This window comes from Falco peregrinus, chromosome 5 (genome assembly GCF_023634155.1).
Source record: "Falco peregrinus isolate bFalPer1 chromosome 5, bFalPer1.pri, whole genome shotgun sequence".
NCBI lineage: Eukaryota > Metazoa > Chordata > Aves > Falconiformes > Falconidae > Falco > Falco peregrinus.
The window spans coordinates 88,885,298-88,902,126 of NC_073725.1; the positions used below are offsets into that span (position 1 = coordinate 88,885,298).

The following is a 16,829-nucleotide window of genomic DNA, read 5'->3' on the forward strand; positions in this document are numbered from 1 at the left end:
AGGATGACAGTGGGGTGGGGAGGAGTGCCCTGGGAGCAGCTCTGGCAGGCGCTGCTTTGCCCCGAGCCTTTGCTGAGCTCTCGCTGGTGGTGCCGACTGGGCTGAAGCGAGTGTTAACAAAAGCACCAGAGCCAGGTTATAGCAGTCATCTTTTATTTGACCTTGTCATTTTCTAAGAAACATCCCCACAGTTACAAAATACAATAGTTTTTGTTCGCAGTGAAATGCTGACCGGACAGTAACAGGTGGCATATCGGTCATAATAATTTGCTTTGGTTTGTTTGGTTTTTGTAAAAAAAAGCACTTCTGTAAGTCCCTCCCTCTCCCTTTTAAACTAATGGATAAGGTTGTTTATTTAAGCAGCTTGATACTGTTGCATCTTTGTGAGGCTTAAGACAATAAATAAGAAACCCTCTCTTGGTGACTACAAACACAGAAATATACATTCAGGAGTATTTTTTGGCTAGGGCTGCAAGTCAGGTTTGTTGCTGTCGAGGGTCTAACTGTGACTAGTAACTCCGGCTGCAGCTAAGTGCATGTGTACGCGGTACCTTAGCTGGGACAGTGAAGGAACCCTGTGAGTGTCGCTACAGTTTGTACAAATAAATGCTGCGATGAGAACTATCATTGCTCGAAAGCTGTCAGTGGTGCCCGCCGCGCGCACGGTCCCGCGCGGAGGTGTTTGGCTTTTCAAGAAACAACTGGGGGTTCCAGAGCTGCTCTCCGTACTTCCAATGAAGGAAAGAAGTAGGGCAGTTGTCTTATCCTGTTTCTGCTCCTCTTTGATTAGAAGAAGCACTTGGTAAGTCAGTCACACGCATCAAGTCACTCACACACACACAGAACAAGCTTGGTAAGAAACGGGCACCTGGGAACAAAAATCCCGGTGCCTCACTTCGGGAGCATCCCGGTTACACCGCCCGCTTGCCTCCCGTAGCTTATTCAAGGCTGTTGGGAGCAGTCGGGCCCCGGCTCGCTGCTGCCTCTTGCCTCTGGCTCTCCTCCCTGCGCTCAACTCCAGTTAGTGGCTCTTTTAAATGGGCACAGTCAAGCCGTGAGGGTGGGGAGGTGCTGAGACCCGAACTGTGGATCTTGAACTGAACTTTTAGGCTCTTGAAGATGCAAGAGATTTCCAAGACCTGCTTGGCTTGTTTAACTCGCTGAACGCTCTCACATGGCCCTCGCGGTGGCTGGAGCTACACACGCTGCTCCGCTGCAGTGGGGAAGGGGTGCAGGGGTGCAGCCGGGTACGGAGCTAGAGGTTAAAGTGGCTGTTTTGGTGCAGTTGTGCTTAGATCTCCCATGTAGGAACCCAAAAGCGAGTAAAAGCCGGTGGCCCACCCAGCAGCACGTGCCAGCGAGCGCCTTCCTACCATTACTCTCCTTTTTCCATCACTTTGTTGGCCAAAAAAATTCCTGCGTGCTTACCAAGCGGGGCTAGGAGGTGAGCAACTTGTTTTTGTCTGTGAGTAGTTGCTGTTTACACAACTCAATACTTCTCCAGTGCCTCTCCTTCTGAGGCACAGCTAGAACGTCAGGAACTTTGGCTTTTAAGGACAGAAGTAGAACAGAATTCCTGCGGTTCACCTGTGCCTGCGCCTACCTCACCGAACGGGCTTCTGCTTTACAGCTCTGGCCTGCCCAGCCCCGGGAGGGCATGCCGGAGGGGTGGCGAGCTCAGCAGCTGGATGCAACTGCAGATGTGTGCCCAGCGCCAGTATCAGAGCCGCAGTGCCACATCCCAGGTGTCCTGGTACATCTCACAGCTGCTCCTCTTACTGCCTTAAGGGTTTTCGGACATGGCTTGCAGGCACATGCACCAGCATTGTACCCCTGTCACCAAAAAAAGTCACGGGCATCTACCGGAGCCGAGCCTGGTGGCTGTGCTGCCTGGGTAAGTAAACAGGACCAAAAACCCCAAGGCAAATTGTTTTAAATCTCTGGCTTGAAAACCACTTTTAGATACCAGAAAAGCTGTGGAGCAGATGGAGCCGTTTGTAAAAGGAGGAACAAATCGCTTCTACCAGCAGCCCTGACGCCAGCACTGCGGCCCTTCGCTGCTGTCTACCTGCTCCAGGCACCTGCTGCCGCCGGGCCGGGAACCTCCAGCTCCCGCTGCCGCGCTCTGGGCACTCCTGTCATCTCCTCCTCTGCCGGCCTTTCCTTCCCATTACAAAAGCTTCGCGGTTACCAGAATTAGTTTTCTCCCCTCTCCTCTCTACTTCCCTCTGTGCAATCTGCTCTTTCAACAACCTCTGTGGTGACCAACCACCATCTCACTTTCAGCAATCTTCAAGCTACAGCACACGTGTTTTCTCCTGCTCCCATCCTTCTGCAACCTTTCCACAGCCTCTGTCCTTCACATCAACTGAGTTTTTCGAAGGCAACTTCCACCAGCCCCAAAGCCATCACACAGCGCACCCCGCGTCCCTCCGTCCCTCAGGCGCCCGGAGGCACCGGAGCCCACAGCCAGCTGGAATAAAATCTTTAAAAGCATCTAACGCAGCACGGCAGAAGTGCTGGGAGCTGGATGGGGAGACAGGGGGATGTGATGAGCCATGAGGTGACTGGGGAGACCCCTCTCTCTGCCCAGAAAGGTCCCCCCTGCCAGGACCACCAGCGTCAGAAGCAAGACGCAGACTAACCCACCCCACGGCACCGCCCGCCTGGTCTCGCTGCCTAACGGCTTCCCTCCGGCCCTCAACATTCCCAAAGCGTGCAGCAGGCTCTGGGAACACCCCAAGGAGCACACGCAGGGCTTCCCCGGCCCCGCCACGCTCCGCTCCACCTGCACTGACTGGCCCAGAGCCAGCCCGGCCAAACCTCAGCTGGGAGGAGAGCACACGCACCACATGCACACAGACACCTAATACTTTATATACACGGGACATTCCCAGGAAGAAGCACTTAATACATCCTTTAAATAACTCTGACAATAGTATTCTGTCTCCTATCTACATGTTTCAAACACGTTACCAATGCTATGAAAATATAGCAAACATACAAAAATATATACATTTAAAATAAACCAAAAAAACAAACCACCGTATAAATTACTTACAATATACATAATGTGAAGCGGTGACGAACAAGTGAGCGCAGGCCCCAGGGAGGCTTCAGCTGCTGCTCAGCACCCCCGGCACTGCAAGCAGGGGGTGCCCCGCAGCGCAGCCCCCTCCCCAGCCGGGCACGGCGAGCACAGCCCAGCTGTAGCCCAGCGCACGGTGAGTCCCGGGGAGCTGCGGGGTGGCAGGGGCTGGAGGGACCCCCCAAAAGCTCCATTTGGGCTTCACCTGCCTCCCCCCGCGCCTTTGTGCTTCTCGTAGGGAAGGTGCCAGGAGGCACCGGCACGGCTGCCTCAGGCTGGGGCGTGCTGGGGGCTGCGTTCACTTCATCAGCGCTTGCTCATTTCAGTTTATGATTTAAACAAACAAACAAAAAAAAAATACTGCTTTTGTGATATATTATCCCGTTCTTGTTAGATCGCATGTGTCATTGTTAGCTGAGGAAAGCATTGTTTAAAGTGCTGGGCAGTACATACGAACAAGTAAACCAAAAAAATACATATACTTACGTCAATACATTCCTTGGATTAGAAAAGCCAAGCAGCCAGCAGCACCCACACCCCGTGGGCTGCAGCGTGGGGGGCGAGGGCGGGTGGGCAGGGGGTGGGTGGGGGGACCGCAGTGAAGCCAGCACGTTGGCAACCCCACGCTCAGAGACAGCCGAAAGCGCCCCAGGTCTCCGCACCCCTCGGGCTGCGGCTGCTGCTTGTTATCCCCTCCGACCTGGCCGGGCAGCAGGGCTGGCAGCTCGCTGCAGCTTCCAATGTCATTGGTCTTAAATATTGGATTTCTTTAAATACAAATAATAGTACCAATTTCTGGAGGATAAAAGTAGCCAATACTGGAAATTAACTGATCTGGGTGTAGATATCATTTATCTATATCTATATATATTTATGCTTTAAAAAAAAAAAAAAAGGGTTAAATATCTTCTCGAAAGCTGTAGCTTTCCTCCACAGTGTGCCTGGTCGACAAAAATCCAAGACTCAATTCAAACCTTCAAGGCCTGGGGCTCTCCTCTCCCCCTTTCCCTCCGGCACAGCCAGTGGGGAAGGGAGGTGAGCTTTGTACCGGTCACCCTGTGCCAGTCCCCAGTAAAGTGTCCTTGTGACAGTCACCATGTGCAGGCTGTCTGCAGATGGAGCCATTTCAGAGACAACTTTTTAATACTGCCCTACGCTAACGCATTTCCTGCACACTGACCGTGCCCTGCACAGCCTCCCCCACAGTGCTGGGCACCACCAGCGGAGAGGTCAGCACACCCGATGGGGACGTCAGGCCCGTGGAGGATGGCAGCGGTGCCACCCCGGTGCAGGCAGCAGCCCCGTGCGCCCCGGCAGGCACAGCCGCCGCGGCGGGAGCCATCAGAAGCGGCAGCTCCTGAGGCTCCAGGTCTGCAGGGCAGGCACAGCCCGCCCTATGCAAACCACTTCCAGGCGCTGCCGGCTCTCCGAGGCACTGCTCCCCGCGATACCCAGCAGGCCACCTGTTACTTGACAGTGGGGTGCACCCTGTTCTTGGCCCGGAGAGGCCGTTTCTTCTTCACCGCCGGAGCCACGGCGGCGTAGGGTTTGTGCGGGGGCAGCACAGAAGCCGCCATGCCGATGCCTCTGCTAGCTCGAAGGAGCCGGCTGGGCACAGAGCCCCTGGTGCCTGGTGGGGCGGCAGCAGAGTGGGGGGACAATGGGGCGTCCCGCAGGGGCTGCAGGTCCGTGTTGGAGGGGGTCTCAGGCGAGGGCCCCTGCTCTGTGCTGCCCGCACAGTACCTGCTCGGGACATCCTCGGACACCTGGGTACCCCTCCTCCTGGAGCGGCGGCTCTGAGAGCCCTCCAGCTGGTGCTCGATGCGGTACACGTCCTCTGTCACCTGGTTGACCCGGTCAAATTGGGCAAGCAGCATCTCAAAGAGGGAAAGGAGGCGCTGGATGTCAGCGTCCACTTCCAGGCTGTCCCGGGTGCTCAGCACGAGGCTCAGCCCGTCCAGCTGGCTGGAGGAGGTGGAAGCCCAGGAGCTGTCAGATGCAGCGCTGGGAGTGGGGCCCCGAAAGGATTTGGAGTCACTGGAGTCTCGGGAAGGCAGCGGCTCCATCCCTTCGAACCTCACCTTGTGCCGAAACTGGAAGAGAATAAGGGAGTGCGGGGCAGGGGGGGCCAGTTATTTCAGGAGCTGGGAAGTGGGAGTGCCGTGCTGTGGCACTGTGTCCCGCTCCACACAGCCCCAGGGCTGCTCCCAGCCCTTCCTGGTGCGCCAGGCCATGGCCCTGACCTGGGGACAGACCCCAGACAAAACCAGGTGGAACCGAGAACTGGCAGCCGGGCCCTCTGCAATGCCCCATCGCTACCAAGCCCCTGGGCCCTCGGGAATGGCCGCTGCTCCAGCCCTCACCCGCCGGAGGAACCCGACTGAACAGCAGCGGGAAGCAGCCAGAGGCAAAGGGAAGGCTAAGGATGGCGGGCATCAACACTGCAAACCTCTGCGGCCTGCCTGCCACAGGGCCCCTTCCCCATGGCATCTCCCAGGCTGTGCTCACCTCCTTGGCTTTGCTGAAGCCCATCCACATTTTCAGCCTGCGCATGAAGAGCTCCACCATCTCGTAGTCCTGGGGCTCAAAGGCGGGGCGGTACAGCTCAAAGTGCATTTCCCGGTAGCTGTAGATAAGCACCACGGTGAACAGCCTCAGCACAATCCACGCCTCCAGGACGATGTAGCTGGTGCAGAACAGGCAGTAGAGGCCCGAGGACTCGGGCAGGCAGGGGCGGAGGGTCCCGCTGCCCCGCAGCATGGCAAACAGCAGCAGGAGGCTGCTGCCAACGCTGCGGAAGGACTCCGAGGAGGAGGAGAAGAGCTGCAAAGGGGACATTGGAGATGTCGGGAGAAGGGATCAGTGGCAGAATGTTCCCCTGACCACCGGTACTCACTACCCCACATTACAAGGATAAGCCCTGAGGAGCGGCCCACAAATCGGCTGCGGCGGGGACAGCCAAGACGCTGCCCCTGGTCAAAGGCGCCAAGCCCGTGGAGACGAGCAGCCTGGGCAGGCTGGGCACCGGTGCTCCCAGAGGGCCCAGCAGGCTGAGGGATGAGGGGACACGCGACCCCGGGCAGCCCCCTGCAAGACGAGGCGGGGACAGCAGGTAGTTACCAGGAAGCCGAGCTGAGCGTAGGCCAGGATGAGGACGGCGAAGGCCAGCCCTGCAGCAGCCAGCTCCTTCGCCGACTTCCGCAGGGTTTTCCCAAACACAGACCACTGCCTGACAAAACGCAGCTGCTGGGCAGCCTAGGAGCAAGAGAGAACACGGTGTTACAACATGGGCCCATCACAGAGGCTGCTGTGAGATCCTTCTGGCTCAGGGAAGGGTCTTTCAAACATCTCTACAAGTCTGAGAAATGCAGACTCTGGCAGAGCAGAGGACATCCTAGTCAGTGGGCTCCTTGCAGACAAAATCACCCCATCAGCCACACTAGGCTGAATTAATTCCCCAAGGGAACCGAGGGCCCAGAGGCTTTAGAGACCTGAAGTGCTACAGCAGAGATGCACGTGGCATCGCTGCCCACCACCTCCGTCCTGCAGCAGTCTGGATGTGGCAGCAGCCCCGTTGCATTCTGTTAGTGCCTGGCACAGCTGGACCACAGTCTTGCATTTGCTTTTACTTCAGGGCCTTTTGCTGCCCCTGCCACAGGACTATGCGCAGATGACAAGCTAGCACAGGAGGATGGAAGCACACGTCCCTGCCCAGGTGCTGCTCCCACCCAGCCCTCTCCATACCTGCACAGTCAGAAGGAAGAGGAGGGATGCAGCCAAAGTGCTGAAGATGGTGTTGAGAAAGGCCACCTGGTAGAAGTTGGTGAAACCCTTGCGGTTGTTGAGGTACTTGAGCCACTGCTGGTCGGCAAGGGTGGCTTGGCTGAGGTGCACCACCACGGTGCACGTGGTGAGGAGGATGAAGACCCACTGGCCATAGTTGCCCCACAGGGTGAAGTAGGCTCTGCCTTCCTTCTTGATGGACAGCGACTCAGACACCACGAAGTAGACCACAAACATCATGAGGAAGACCTGAGGGAAGAACGGAGAGGTTACCAGTGAAGAAGAGGGCGACGTTTGACTGCTGTGTTGCACCAGGGGACCCTGCAGCACCCCAGAACGGCAAGACTCCCATGTACTAGGCTGAGTTCTGCCAGCCTAGAGCTGGAGCACGCCCCCGAGCCCTTCCATGCCCTCCTCGCTCACTCAGTGCCTCGCTCCCTCCATCCCTAGCAGTGAAGCTCCTCAAACCACGTCCAGTGCGCTGGGGGCAGGGTGGCAGTGTGCAGGGGAAGAGGGCTCTGCTTACACTGAACCGTGGCCCAGGCAAGGTCTCTGGGGACATGGCTCAGCTGGCTGCTGTCCCCGCCGAGGACAGAACAAAAGCCTCAAGATCCCACAGCGACACGCATGAGTCCAAGGAAGCAAAATGCTGAGACAAGACCAACAAGTGCCACCAGAGAGGAGGAATCTCCTTCCCTTCGGTGGTGCCAGGGATGTTTTCCGTCTGCTATCCAGGCCTGGAAGCAGAGCGGTGACAGGTGTGGAGACAAGTGGCCCCAGGCAGGGGAGCTTTAGCCCACAGTGACTAACGCTGCCCTTCCGGGAGCCCAGGCAATGAGTCCCCAGAGCCCACTGTGTAGCGACCAAGAGGGAAGAGGAGCACAGAGGGGAAGTAACACACTGACCATCATGAGAAGCTGCAGCGTGACACCCCTGCTGAGCCGCAGCAGTGGGAAGGGGCTGATGGTGACCGTGGCGATGGCCTGGCCGGCCCCCAGGAACTCCAGCTGGAGGGTGATGGCAGCATGCAGGTCCACGCTAGGGTTATACTGCATCAGCTCCACAAAGACTGCCCGACTCCTGCGAAGGGAAGAAGAGCAGCTCAGGGCACTGGGACAACACCAGCTCTGGGCTTCAGTGCCACTGTTTTGTAAGATCACAGATCCTCTGCCCCTGTGACACTCCAGCAGCATCCCCTAAAAACCTGGGTGACAGCAGAACAATTCCTTCACCCTCGCCACACTTACATGTTGTCGATCCAAGTGTGCTGCTGAAGGAAATTCAGCTGAGCCCTGCTTTCCTCTAGCGAAGCCCCCAGCTCCTGGACGTAACCGCTGCTATCGTAGAAAGAGATGTAACCCCAGTACCAGACCCTGCAGAGGAAGAGGAGCCACGAGGTGAGAGCTGAAGGACAGATCAACCACGGTATGCTCTCCTACCCAGCAGGCCAGGAGCGAGGGTGCAGGTGCAGACCCCAGCCCCTATGCTGCTCATCCAAGGGTGACAGCTGCCTCATTGTTTGTTTCACAAGACAAATTACAGAAGCACATTGATCCATCCCAAGTGTTCCCAACCTCAGAACAGCCCCAGACTTCAATGAAGACACATCCACAAACAAACCAGAGCAGAAACCAGCGGTGATTTAATATCCAGTATGATGGTAAAGGCCAACCTCCCACATCCCACTTTAACAGAAAGCCGGTGCTGCTCTACGGCCTCTGTGGCCAGCTGGGTTACCTTGTCCTGCAGCTCGTCTCTGCCCTTGAAGCTGGGGAGTTGAGCCCTCTGCCCCTGGGCCCCTGAGGACAGCACTACACTGCCGCTCAGACAGCTCAAGGTGACACACATCTCTAGGGAAGCTGGGTGAGCAGCAGCTACGTGCCTCCCATCACTCACACTGCCAGTGTGGACATGTCCAGGGAAGGAAGGCGTTTGGCATTTCTGTTCTTTTGCACTTTGCAGGCTCAGGGACTGCAGTTGGCCTCATGAGGCGAGGCCTGGGGACCACCCTGGGCACCAAATCAACTGTAAAGATGCAATGTCTCTGGCAGATGGAGCAGGGGGTGCAGGTGCAGGCTGGGCAGCAACTTACCCCGTCAGGTCAGGTGGTGAGTAGGACCACGCAGCTGACACATTCACGGCCGCCCTTTCCCAGCCAGCTGCATAGTCAGCAGTAGAAAAGCTGTGCGAGTTGGTGCAGTTGCTCCTGGCAGCTGGGCCCATGCTATGGAGGATGTCCCGGGCACTGTGCTGGCACTCAGCTGCAACAAGACCCACACTGTCAACCCGTGGGGAGCCCAACACAACCCAAATAGTGCTGGGGCACACAGCTGAGCTTTCACACTTAGCATCTCCCTTCTTCCCAAACCCCCTCCATCTCCCCAGCCTCAGTCACACCTCCAGCAATCAAGTCAACCCCTAAGTGTAAATCTCCATGACCGATTGCCCCAGTTCATCTCCGCAGAAGCAGAACCAGAGGCACCACTAATACACGTGCTGCAAATAAAAACCTGCCTCCATAACCTCTAGCCTTGCTTCGCTCAGCCCCAGTTATGCCCAGACCTGGCCATTTCAACCCTCCAGGACTGTCACCTCTCACCCTGTGACAGCAGAGCCACGGGCCCTCGCCCACCTACCTTCCTGCAGCCGGAGCTGGCGCAGCCGGGCTGCTCCCAGTGTGGTGCTGTAGCTCTCCTGGCCTGACTGGTTGTTGTAGAGGTAAGGGAGGAAGACCTGCGACATCCAGACCCAGAACTGATCTGACCTGCAATGGGGAAAAGGTGTGAGAGGCAGAGCTGCTGGTGCAACTCTGCTACAGCAGCCTCTGCACGTCTCACCCACAACCAGCAGTGTTTCATCTGGAGGGGGGGCTGAGTTCTGGAGAGCTGCTCTCCTGCCGGGTGCCTGGCTGGCAGGAGGGGCAGCACTTCCATCCATCCCAAGAGCTGGGCTGTGGTCAGGAAAACATTTATTTGACATGCAAGACCTAAAGGTGACTGAATCCACTTGGCACCTGGAGGAGGATCAGACCAGAGGGTCTGTGGCAGCGCAGTGGAAAAAGATTATATGTAGGACCAGACTCTGCTCTGCTTTCCCCCTTGACACCACTTTCACCCCAGAAACTCCACTGAGTTTGCTGGACTCAGTCCTGACTCATACAGCGGTGAATGAAAGTTTCTGTGACTTTGCATGACACGGACAAGCCATGTCTGTTTGCACAGAAGAATCCAGGGGTCTGTGGTGAGATGGGTACAAAGATGCTGTTAATCCCCAGCAGCTGTTCCAGTGTCAGTCTGGACTGGTGGAGCTTGCAGCAGTGTGGAAACTCAGCTGGGAAAATTTAATCTAGTTAAACTGTATGTGCAGAGCAAGGAAGGGAAGGACTCTGTATTTATATGAGATGTTATTTTTGGTTCTCGTGATGTTGTTTTGTGGCTAAACCCTATAGTTGTAAATTTTGGAGCCAGAGCAAACTTGTGTCCTTTTCACCAGATACAGAAAGATGAACATCTATAATTCACACAGTCCCTTCCCCACTGAGGAAATACTCGAAAGTCAAAGAAATTAAAGCTCTCAACCCCTAACAGGTCCCTCTGTTCTCCAGGAGAGAAGCGGAATCACAGGGACAAAACCAGACCTGCTCACTGCTCTGCCATGCTCGTGTGAGTGCCCAGCTCCATGGAGGCACCAGTGCTCCCCATAGAGTCCAGAACCTCTTAAAGGAGCGACTGTGGAGCCTGAGCCCAGCAGCCAATCCCAGCCTGCTCCCCGACTCCTCGCTGCAGCCCTGCACAGCTTCTCTGGTATAAAGCAACACCCTGTTCCTCCCCAACCCCTCACACTTACCTCTTGATGAGGAGGAATTCGTTGCTGCCCAACTGCTGCTTGATGGAGCTCTGCAGAAGGTAGGCCCTGCTGTTGCGGGAGGCGTCTCCGTAGTTGGTGAGCAGGATCACCAGCAAGAACATCATGTAGATGAGGAAATTCTGGCAGAGAGTGGAAAGGGATTGCACCCAAGCACGGGGTGGTTTGCACCCAACACAGGCTGGTTCCCAATCCTGCAGCAAACCGGTGCTTTCCACTGCCTGCTGCCTGCCATGCAGCAGGATCAGGACCCGCAGCATGCTGTTCTTTCTTTTTCCATATGGGAAGCAGCTTAAAATGAAACCCAGACCACAGGCTCGTAACAATACTCTTTGTTGAAAGCAGCCAGCCCGGCACCACATTTCAGTTGATACACATCGCACAACCTCCCTGCACGAGCTCCTATATGCTGGCAGCTCAGCTTATAGGATAGTTACGGGGGTTTCCATCCTTTAAAGGGAAATCGCTCAGTTAAAAATAACTTGACTCTGTTAAAGCAGCTGTGTATTCCCAGCACAAGTGTGGAGGATTAGTCTTGAATGAGCTACAGAGAGATTGAAACTTCTGCTCCTACACAGGGAGTTCTGTGTTTCGCAAGACTCCACCAGTGATTTTTTTTGTGCAAGTTGTGTCTACTCCACACTGCAAACCTTGCTCTAACCTCAAACACCCGAGTTAAGGAGTCAAACACACCAGCCACTCCAAATCAACCCCCTTATGGTTGTGCCTTCCAGTTACCTCAGATCTCAAGAGTTTCACAGAGAAGATGAATGTCACTGCCAGTCTTTTACAGATGGGGAAACTGAGGCAGAAATGGGAGACATGCATCTACTAGCTCAGGAGATCGACCACAGCTGGACTGGGAGAACCCACACAAGGATGTATCTCAGCTTCCACAGCTAGCACTCTGCCTCTGCCCTAGGCACCACAGGCATCAGGAGATGTCTTACCTTCAGCATCCTGTGTAGCAGTTTGACCTTCCTGGCCTCCTCCTTGGCCTGGAAAAGGGCAAACCCCTGTGGTGGTCGGACTTTGCTGATCTTCTCGGAAACATGCTCAACAAATGGATGCTCCACCAAGGTATCATCTTCCTCTGGGTGCAAGCGCTTGGCAACCAGTGAGAAATAGAGGGCTTCCAGCAGAACCTGGGGAGAGAAGCAGTGTCACGAGCCTGCAGAGAGCTGTGCCACCAGAACCGCCGTGGCCAGCAGCTCCCACGGGCATTTCAGCACAGACAGCGAGCACGGCTCAGCTGCTGAGCACTCTCTTGGAGCAGCTAGGCAACCTTTAAAACAAACTGCCACCAGCTCTGCTTCTCCTGCTGCTGCTGGTGTGCACACCCTTCCCCTCCTGCAGGGATACAGCAACGGGAGGGAGTATTCAATCCATGCAGCATTCAGTATGACTTGATTAGTGTCTGGACAAGATGTTAATTACAGCTAATATATACACATGTACAGATATGTGCTTGTGAACTCATGTTACTCTTACCTTCAGGGGCTCCCAGACCAAGAAGGATGCCAGAAAGCTGAATATCCCTGAGATGAGCCACATGAGGGCTACGCTGGAGGAAAAGCCCACCCCGATCCACACAGAGACCCCCGTGGAGGTGGCAAAGAGGAGGAGACTGATACCATGAGCCAGGTAGGAGCACCAGGGTGGCAGCAGGCGCTTTCTGAATGTTTGATCTGCAACTGGAAGGAGGAGGGAAAACAAGCATAAGCATTAAGGGTCCCAACAGGTACAGGAAGGGCTGAGCACACCACTCATCCCAGCAGAGAGCTCACCACCAGTCCTAGGTGAGTTTGGAGGTGAGTTATCCCAAACATTTCCCACTAAGTAGCAATGCAGACAGCACACTGCAACACATCCAGCCTCAGAAGAGCAGCCTCCCATCTGCAGACAACAGGGTGGGCCTGAAGAGATGGGATCCTGGTGTGGGTAGTGGGATGGGTTCCCTACTTTCTTTCAGAGCTCCAGGACATTGGGTATGCCCAGCCTGGCTGGAGGAGCTGCTGTCAAACCCATGAAAACCACGCAGATTTGTTGCTCTGGCTGCCTTCAGACTGCCAAGCCACCCTGCCCTGGGGCTCTCTCAGCACAGCTTCCTTCACCCACCCATGCAAATCAATGTCTGGATGAAGATAATACAACCATTCATCAATCAAGATGAAGTGATGGACTTCAACAGACCCAAGAGTACTGCTGCTGCGTCCAATTCTCCATGCTGCAGCCTGGCCCAGGGAGGCTACGCCTTAGGAAGCCAAGAGCTCATGGTAAGAGAACTGATGCTGACCATCTCCACCGGGCACCCAGGCACTTCTGACCACCCAGACCTTGCAGGCCTGACAGCTTGCTCCCTGCCTTGTGCCAGCCCAGCTGGCCAGCTGTCATGTTGCATGACCCAGTAGGAAGCATCTCTTCTCTTCTTTGCTTTGTTTGTCCATTTGAACTTTCCCTGGTATTTGCCTGCCTTCCCCCTCTGGTTATTTACCAGAGACTCTTGCGCTCTCATGCTGGATGGATGAAGGGACTGGCGGCCGCAGAGGGGTGCAGAGAGCACAGGAACTGGGGAAGCAGTGAGCAGAGCTTTCCCAGGGTGCACAGTCACACACACCACTGTCACAGAACAACTGGTGGCCCAGGGCTTACTGAGATTCAGGCTCCAAGAGAAGCCGGCAGGAAAGAGCAAATATGTCCCAAGCGGCGGAGCAGCCTTTCCTAAAGCTCCTTCTCCATCTACCTGCCTGCCCCTCCCAAGTGCTGCTGTATGCTCTTCCCACGCACCCCCACCTCCCTGCCCGATGCTGGCACAGCCCTGCAGCGCTGGTACCTGTCCACGTCGACTTGGCCGATCTGTTCACTTCCCTGGGAGGAGCTGCCATGCCCTGGCCTTTGTCGTTCAGCTTCTGCATCATGACAGTCTCCACCTTCTCCCCGAACATGCTGGACCTGCCAAGGCCAAGGGATGCCACTGCTGAGCCGTGCCACTGCTGGCTCTGCGGTAAGCAGGATGGCACCCAGGTGGGCTGAGCTCCAGTGCTGACACCCGAGCAGCGCGCCCAGGCCAGTTACAAGCTCTTCCTTCTACAGCAGCGGGCCCAGCCCGCCAAGGCACACAGACGCTCTGCTCGGGCATCTCATAGGGAAGGGCTGAAAGTCTGTCCCCTCCCTTGATCTGCCACTTTGCACTGGCTACCCAGTGGTGGGCTGCCAGCCCGGCTGGGCGGTGGTCAGGGTCCCAAAGCAGGGAGCTCTGGGCACAATAACACAACAGAGATTCAACCCCCCCCTTCTCCCTCCTGTCAGTGCCATGAAGTGAACCCATGTCCTGGCACTTTGTCAGCAGCCTGCAAAGCTCTGAAGACACATCTTCAGCTGGGGCTTTAAGGGGATACTCCAGGTGGCTCCTGGAAGGGTAGCCATGCCCTCTCCTGGAGTTCTGGCTGTGGGGGCTGGAGGAATCATGGCCAGCAAGAACATAATGAGTAACGACAAGGCATTTGCAGTGTCTCAACACCCAGCACAGCTCACTGTGGCTGCGTGCAGAACTGGCTGTGCAATACTGGCCACTGCGAAGCTGAGTGGAAGGGCAAGGGACAGGAGCATTGGCTCAGGGCGGGACTCCACTCCCCGAATACTTACAGGCCTGAGATCAGATCTGTTTCAGCCCTCATGTACGGCCCTAGGTCCTGGGAGTGGGAGATGCCACTAGCTCCATCTGCCAGGATCTGCCGGATCAGATCCTCATCTGGGGAAAGAGAGTGTGCAAACAGCTTTGGCAGGAGCACAGCACCCAGCGCTGCACCAGGGGATGGGTCTGTACTGCTCCGGCTCAGCCACATTGATGGAACTGGGGAGAAGGAGGGCCAGGGTGAGGTCCTTCTTCATGGGACAGCCCTCCTCTCATCCCTGTCTTCTAGCTCCTGTCTATCCCCAGCTTGGCTGCAGAGCCTGAAATGAAACTACTGGTACAGGAGGCCAAGCTCTTCTCCTTCTCCAGCCATTTACAGAGGTTCAGAGACACACTGTGGCTTCATAACCAGTGAAGAAGCATTGGTTGCTTTGTAACGTTCAGATCCCATGGGAACGCATCTCTCCTTGCTCCCAGTCTGCTGACGGAGTGGTGACCACTCACTTCAGACTGATCTACAGCGGGCTTTCTGCTTTGCCAGACTGGATTTCCCATTAAGAAAATACAACCCTCCTCCTCTGCCTTTCAATTTGAAGCCAGTGGTGATGGTGGCAGGTTTGGCTATTCTGTCTTCTCCAGGGTTAAGCCAGGGCTCGTAGGGACCAGACTGCTCCTTCTGCACTTCCCTGGGGCATTCAAACCCTGGCACAGCAACTGAGCCATTGCTACTCACACACCCACCTGAGGCAGAGAAATATCGAGGTTGTCCCTGGTGAACACCAAGCGACAAGCTGTCCTCCTCAGTTGCCAATGGGGCCTCGAGTCCAAGGTGGCGGCTGGCCCGGCCCCTCTTCAGCTTCTGGATGGTGTTGCCCATGATGGAGGGGTCGCTGAGGAGGTCTGGCCAGCTGAGCAGGGCCTCGCTAGAGGGCCACCGCACGAGGCTGCAGGAAAAGAGAGGAATGGGTGCAATTAGGTATGCAGGGCAAATGGGAAGCATGAGAAAAGCAATTGTGCTAGTGTGTAGGGAACTGTCTAGAAGGGCAACAGCACAACCCCAGTCTACCAGAGCAGTGAACTACACTAAACTACTCGCTCCATCCTCAGAAACCTACTTACCTTTTGGAGTCCTCCAAGAAGAGATCTGTTTTGGTTTGCTCAGAGAAGGCCTGTGGAGGAAGCAGAAGCATTTCAGGCACATGACACTGTTTTGTGGCTGGTTAAAACAACAGGTTATTAACATCAGCAATCACTGGGAACCTGGAGCCTGAGCTGCTGCTAGCCCTGGGTCCACGCCTCCGGGAGCCTGCTCTCCTCCAGAGGTAGCGCCCAGGCACGCTGGGAATCCCCATGCTCACAGACACAGAGCAGTCGCTGGAGACAGCTTGTGCTCGGTACCCAGGACTGCCCTGGGCAGAGATGCAGGTGAGAGACGAAGGGCTGAGGCTCTCCCCCATCACCAGTATCTGCCAGAAGCACTCGAGTGCATCAGCTCTTGCACCGACAGCTGTGGATGGACACTGGGTCCGTACAGGGGCGCACACAGCCTGCCCAGCTTTTGGGTGAAAAGCAGGTTACCTCTGCCTGGAGCCCAGGGAAGGTGGGGAAGGAGCTGTCAAGGATTGAGGAGTCCAGGTAGTTGTCGATCTCCAAGGACTGCTGGTCTGAGTGAGTCAGGGTGTGGTTGATGGAGACCTGCAGGAGACAGGAAGGCTTGAGCAGAAAAGGGAGGGGTGGAGGTGACAATGTCACAGTGGTTCGGAGCCCTGCTGCTCAGCAGATCTCATCAGCTCGCTACTCTGCTGGGGAGCTCCACACTTGCACAGGCAGGGCTGGGGGACCCCCGGCCCACCCAGGGGAGCTGAGAACAGGCACATGCACGTCCTCCACTGCCCCACAGGCACCTTCGGCACTTGTGCCCACAGGTACCGCAGCCCAGTGCCATCTAGGCTGCTCAGGTACAAGTCCTCAGGAAGCCACATGAGTTTGCAACCTCCTGCAAAGCAAGAGGTGCTTACAGGAACAAGAAATATCAGGGACATTTGCTGCTCATCAGTCACTGAGCAGCCGGCTGCAGTATTTAATGGGGCTGCTAATTGTGCCTAACTAGTCATTAAATCCCCAGCTAATCCCTTCACAGCTGCCTAACCACAGCTCTGCTCAGACAGCTGAATTTGTACCCAGGGTAGACATTTCATTAGAAATGCTCTACTGAGCATCTCTCAAACTCCCGCCAATACAGCAAAGAGTCATACCTTTACACTGCATTTGGGTACCTATCACATACTGAAACCAAGAGAGAGTAAGTGCCTAGGCAGCTTTTAAAATCTGCCCTTTTGGTCTCTGTCTGGGCACTGTTGGAGTCCAGGCAGTGATCTGTCCCTAAGGTCAGGGATTGCTCCCAGCTCAAGAGGGAAGGCAGAGGCTTGCCAAGGGTCTGGCCATGGTGCAGGGCAGCAC

General features: G+C 55.8%; 1 protein-coding gene across 1 annotated transcript in view; it reads right to left on the reverse strand.

Annotated features, from left to right (window-relative positions):
* Positions 1-132: 132 nt before the first annotated feature.
* Positions 133-16,829, reverse strand: part of PKD1 (polycystin 1, transient receptor potential channel interacting) — a 98,977-nt gene continuing 82,280 nt past the window's right edge. Inside the window, exons 31-46 of the mRNA XM_055806360.1 lie at positions 15,948-16,064; positions 15,489-15,538; positions 15,111-15,313; positions 14,381-14,486; positions 13,569-13,687; positions 12,227-12,429; positions 11,686-11,880; positions 10,718-10,857; positions 9,508-9,635; positions 8,964-9,132; positions 8,119-8,244; positions 7,777-7,951; positions 6,833-7,120; positions 6,209-6,343; positions 5,597-5,911; positions 133-5,181 (exon numbers count right to left, since the gene is read on the reverse strand). Of these exons, the coding sequence (XP_055662335.1) occupies positions 4,555-5,181; positions 5,597-5,911; positions 6,209-6,343; positions 6,833-7,120; positions 7,777-7,951; positions 8,119-8,244; positions 8,964-9,132; positions 9,508-9,635; positions 10,718-10,857; positions 11,686-11,880; positions 12,227-12,429; positions 13,569-13,687; positions 14,381-14,486; positions 15,111-15,313; positions 15,489-15,538; positions 15,948-16,064 (3,096 nt within the window). The 3' untranslated portion in view covers positions 133-4,554. The remainder of the gene's footprint in view (positions 5,182-5,596; positions 5,912-6,208; positions 6,344-6,832; positions 7,121-7,776; positions 7,952-8,118; positions 8,245-8,963; positions 9,133-9,507; positions 9,636-10,717; positions 10,858-11,685; positions 11,881-12,226; positions 12,430-13,568; positions 13,688-14,380; positions 14,487-15,110; positions 15,314-15,488; positions 15,539-15,947; positions 16,065-16,829) is intronic.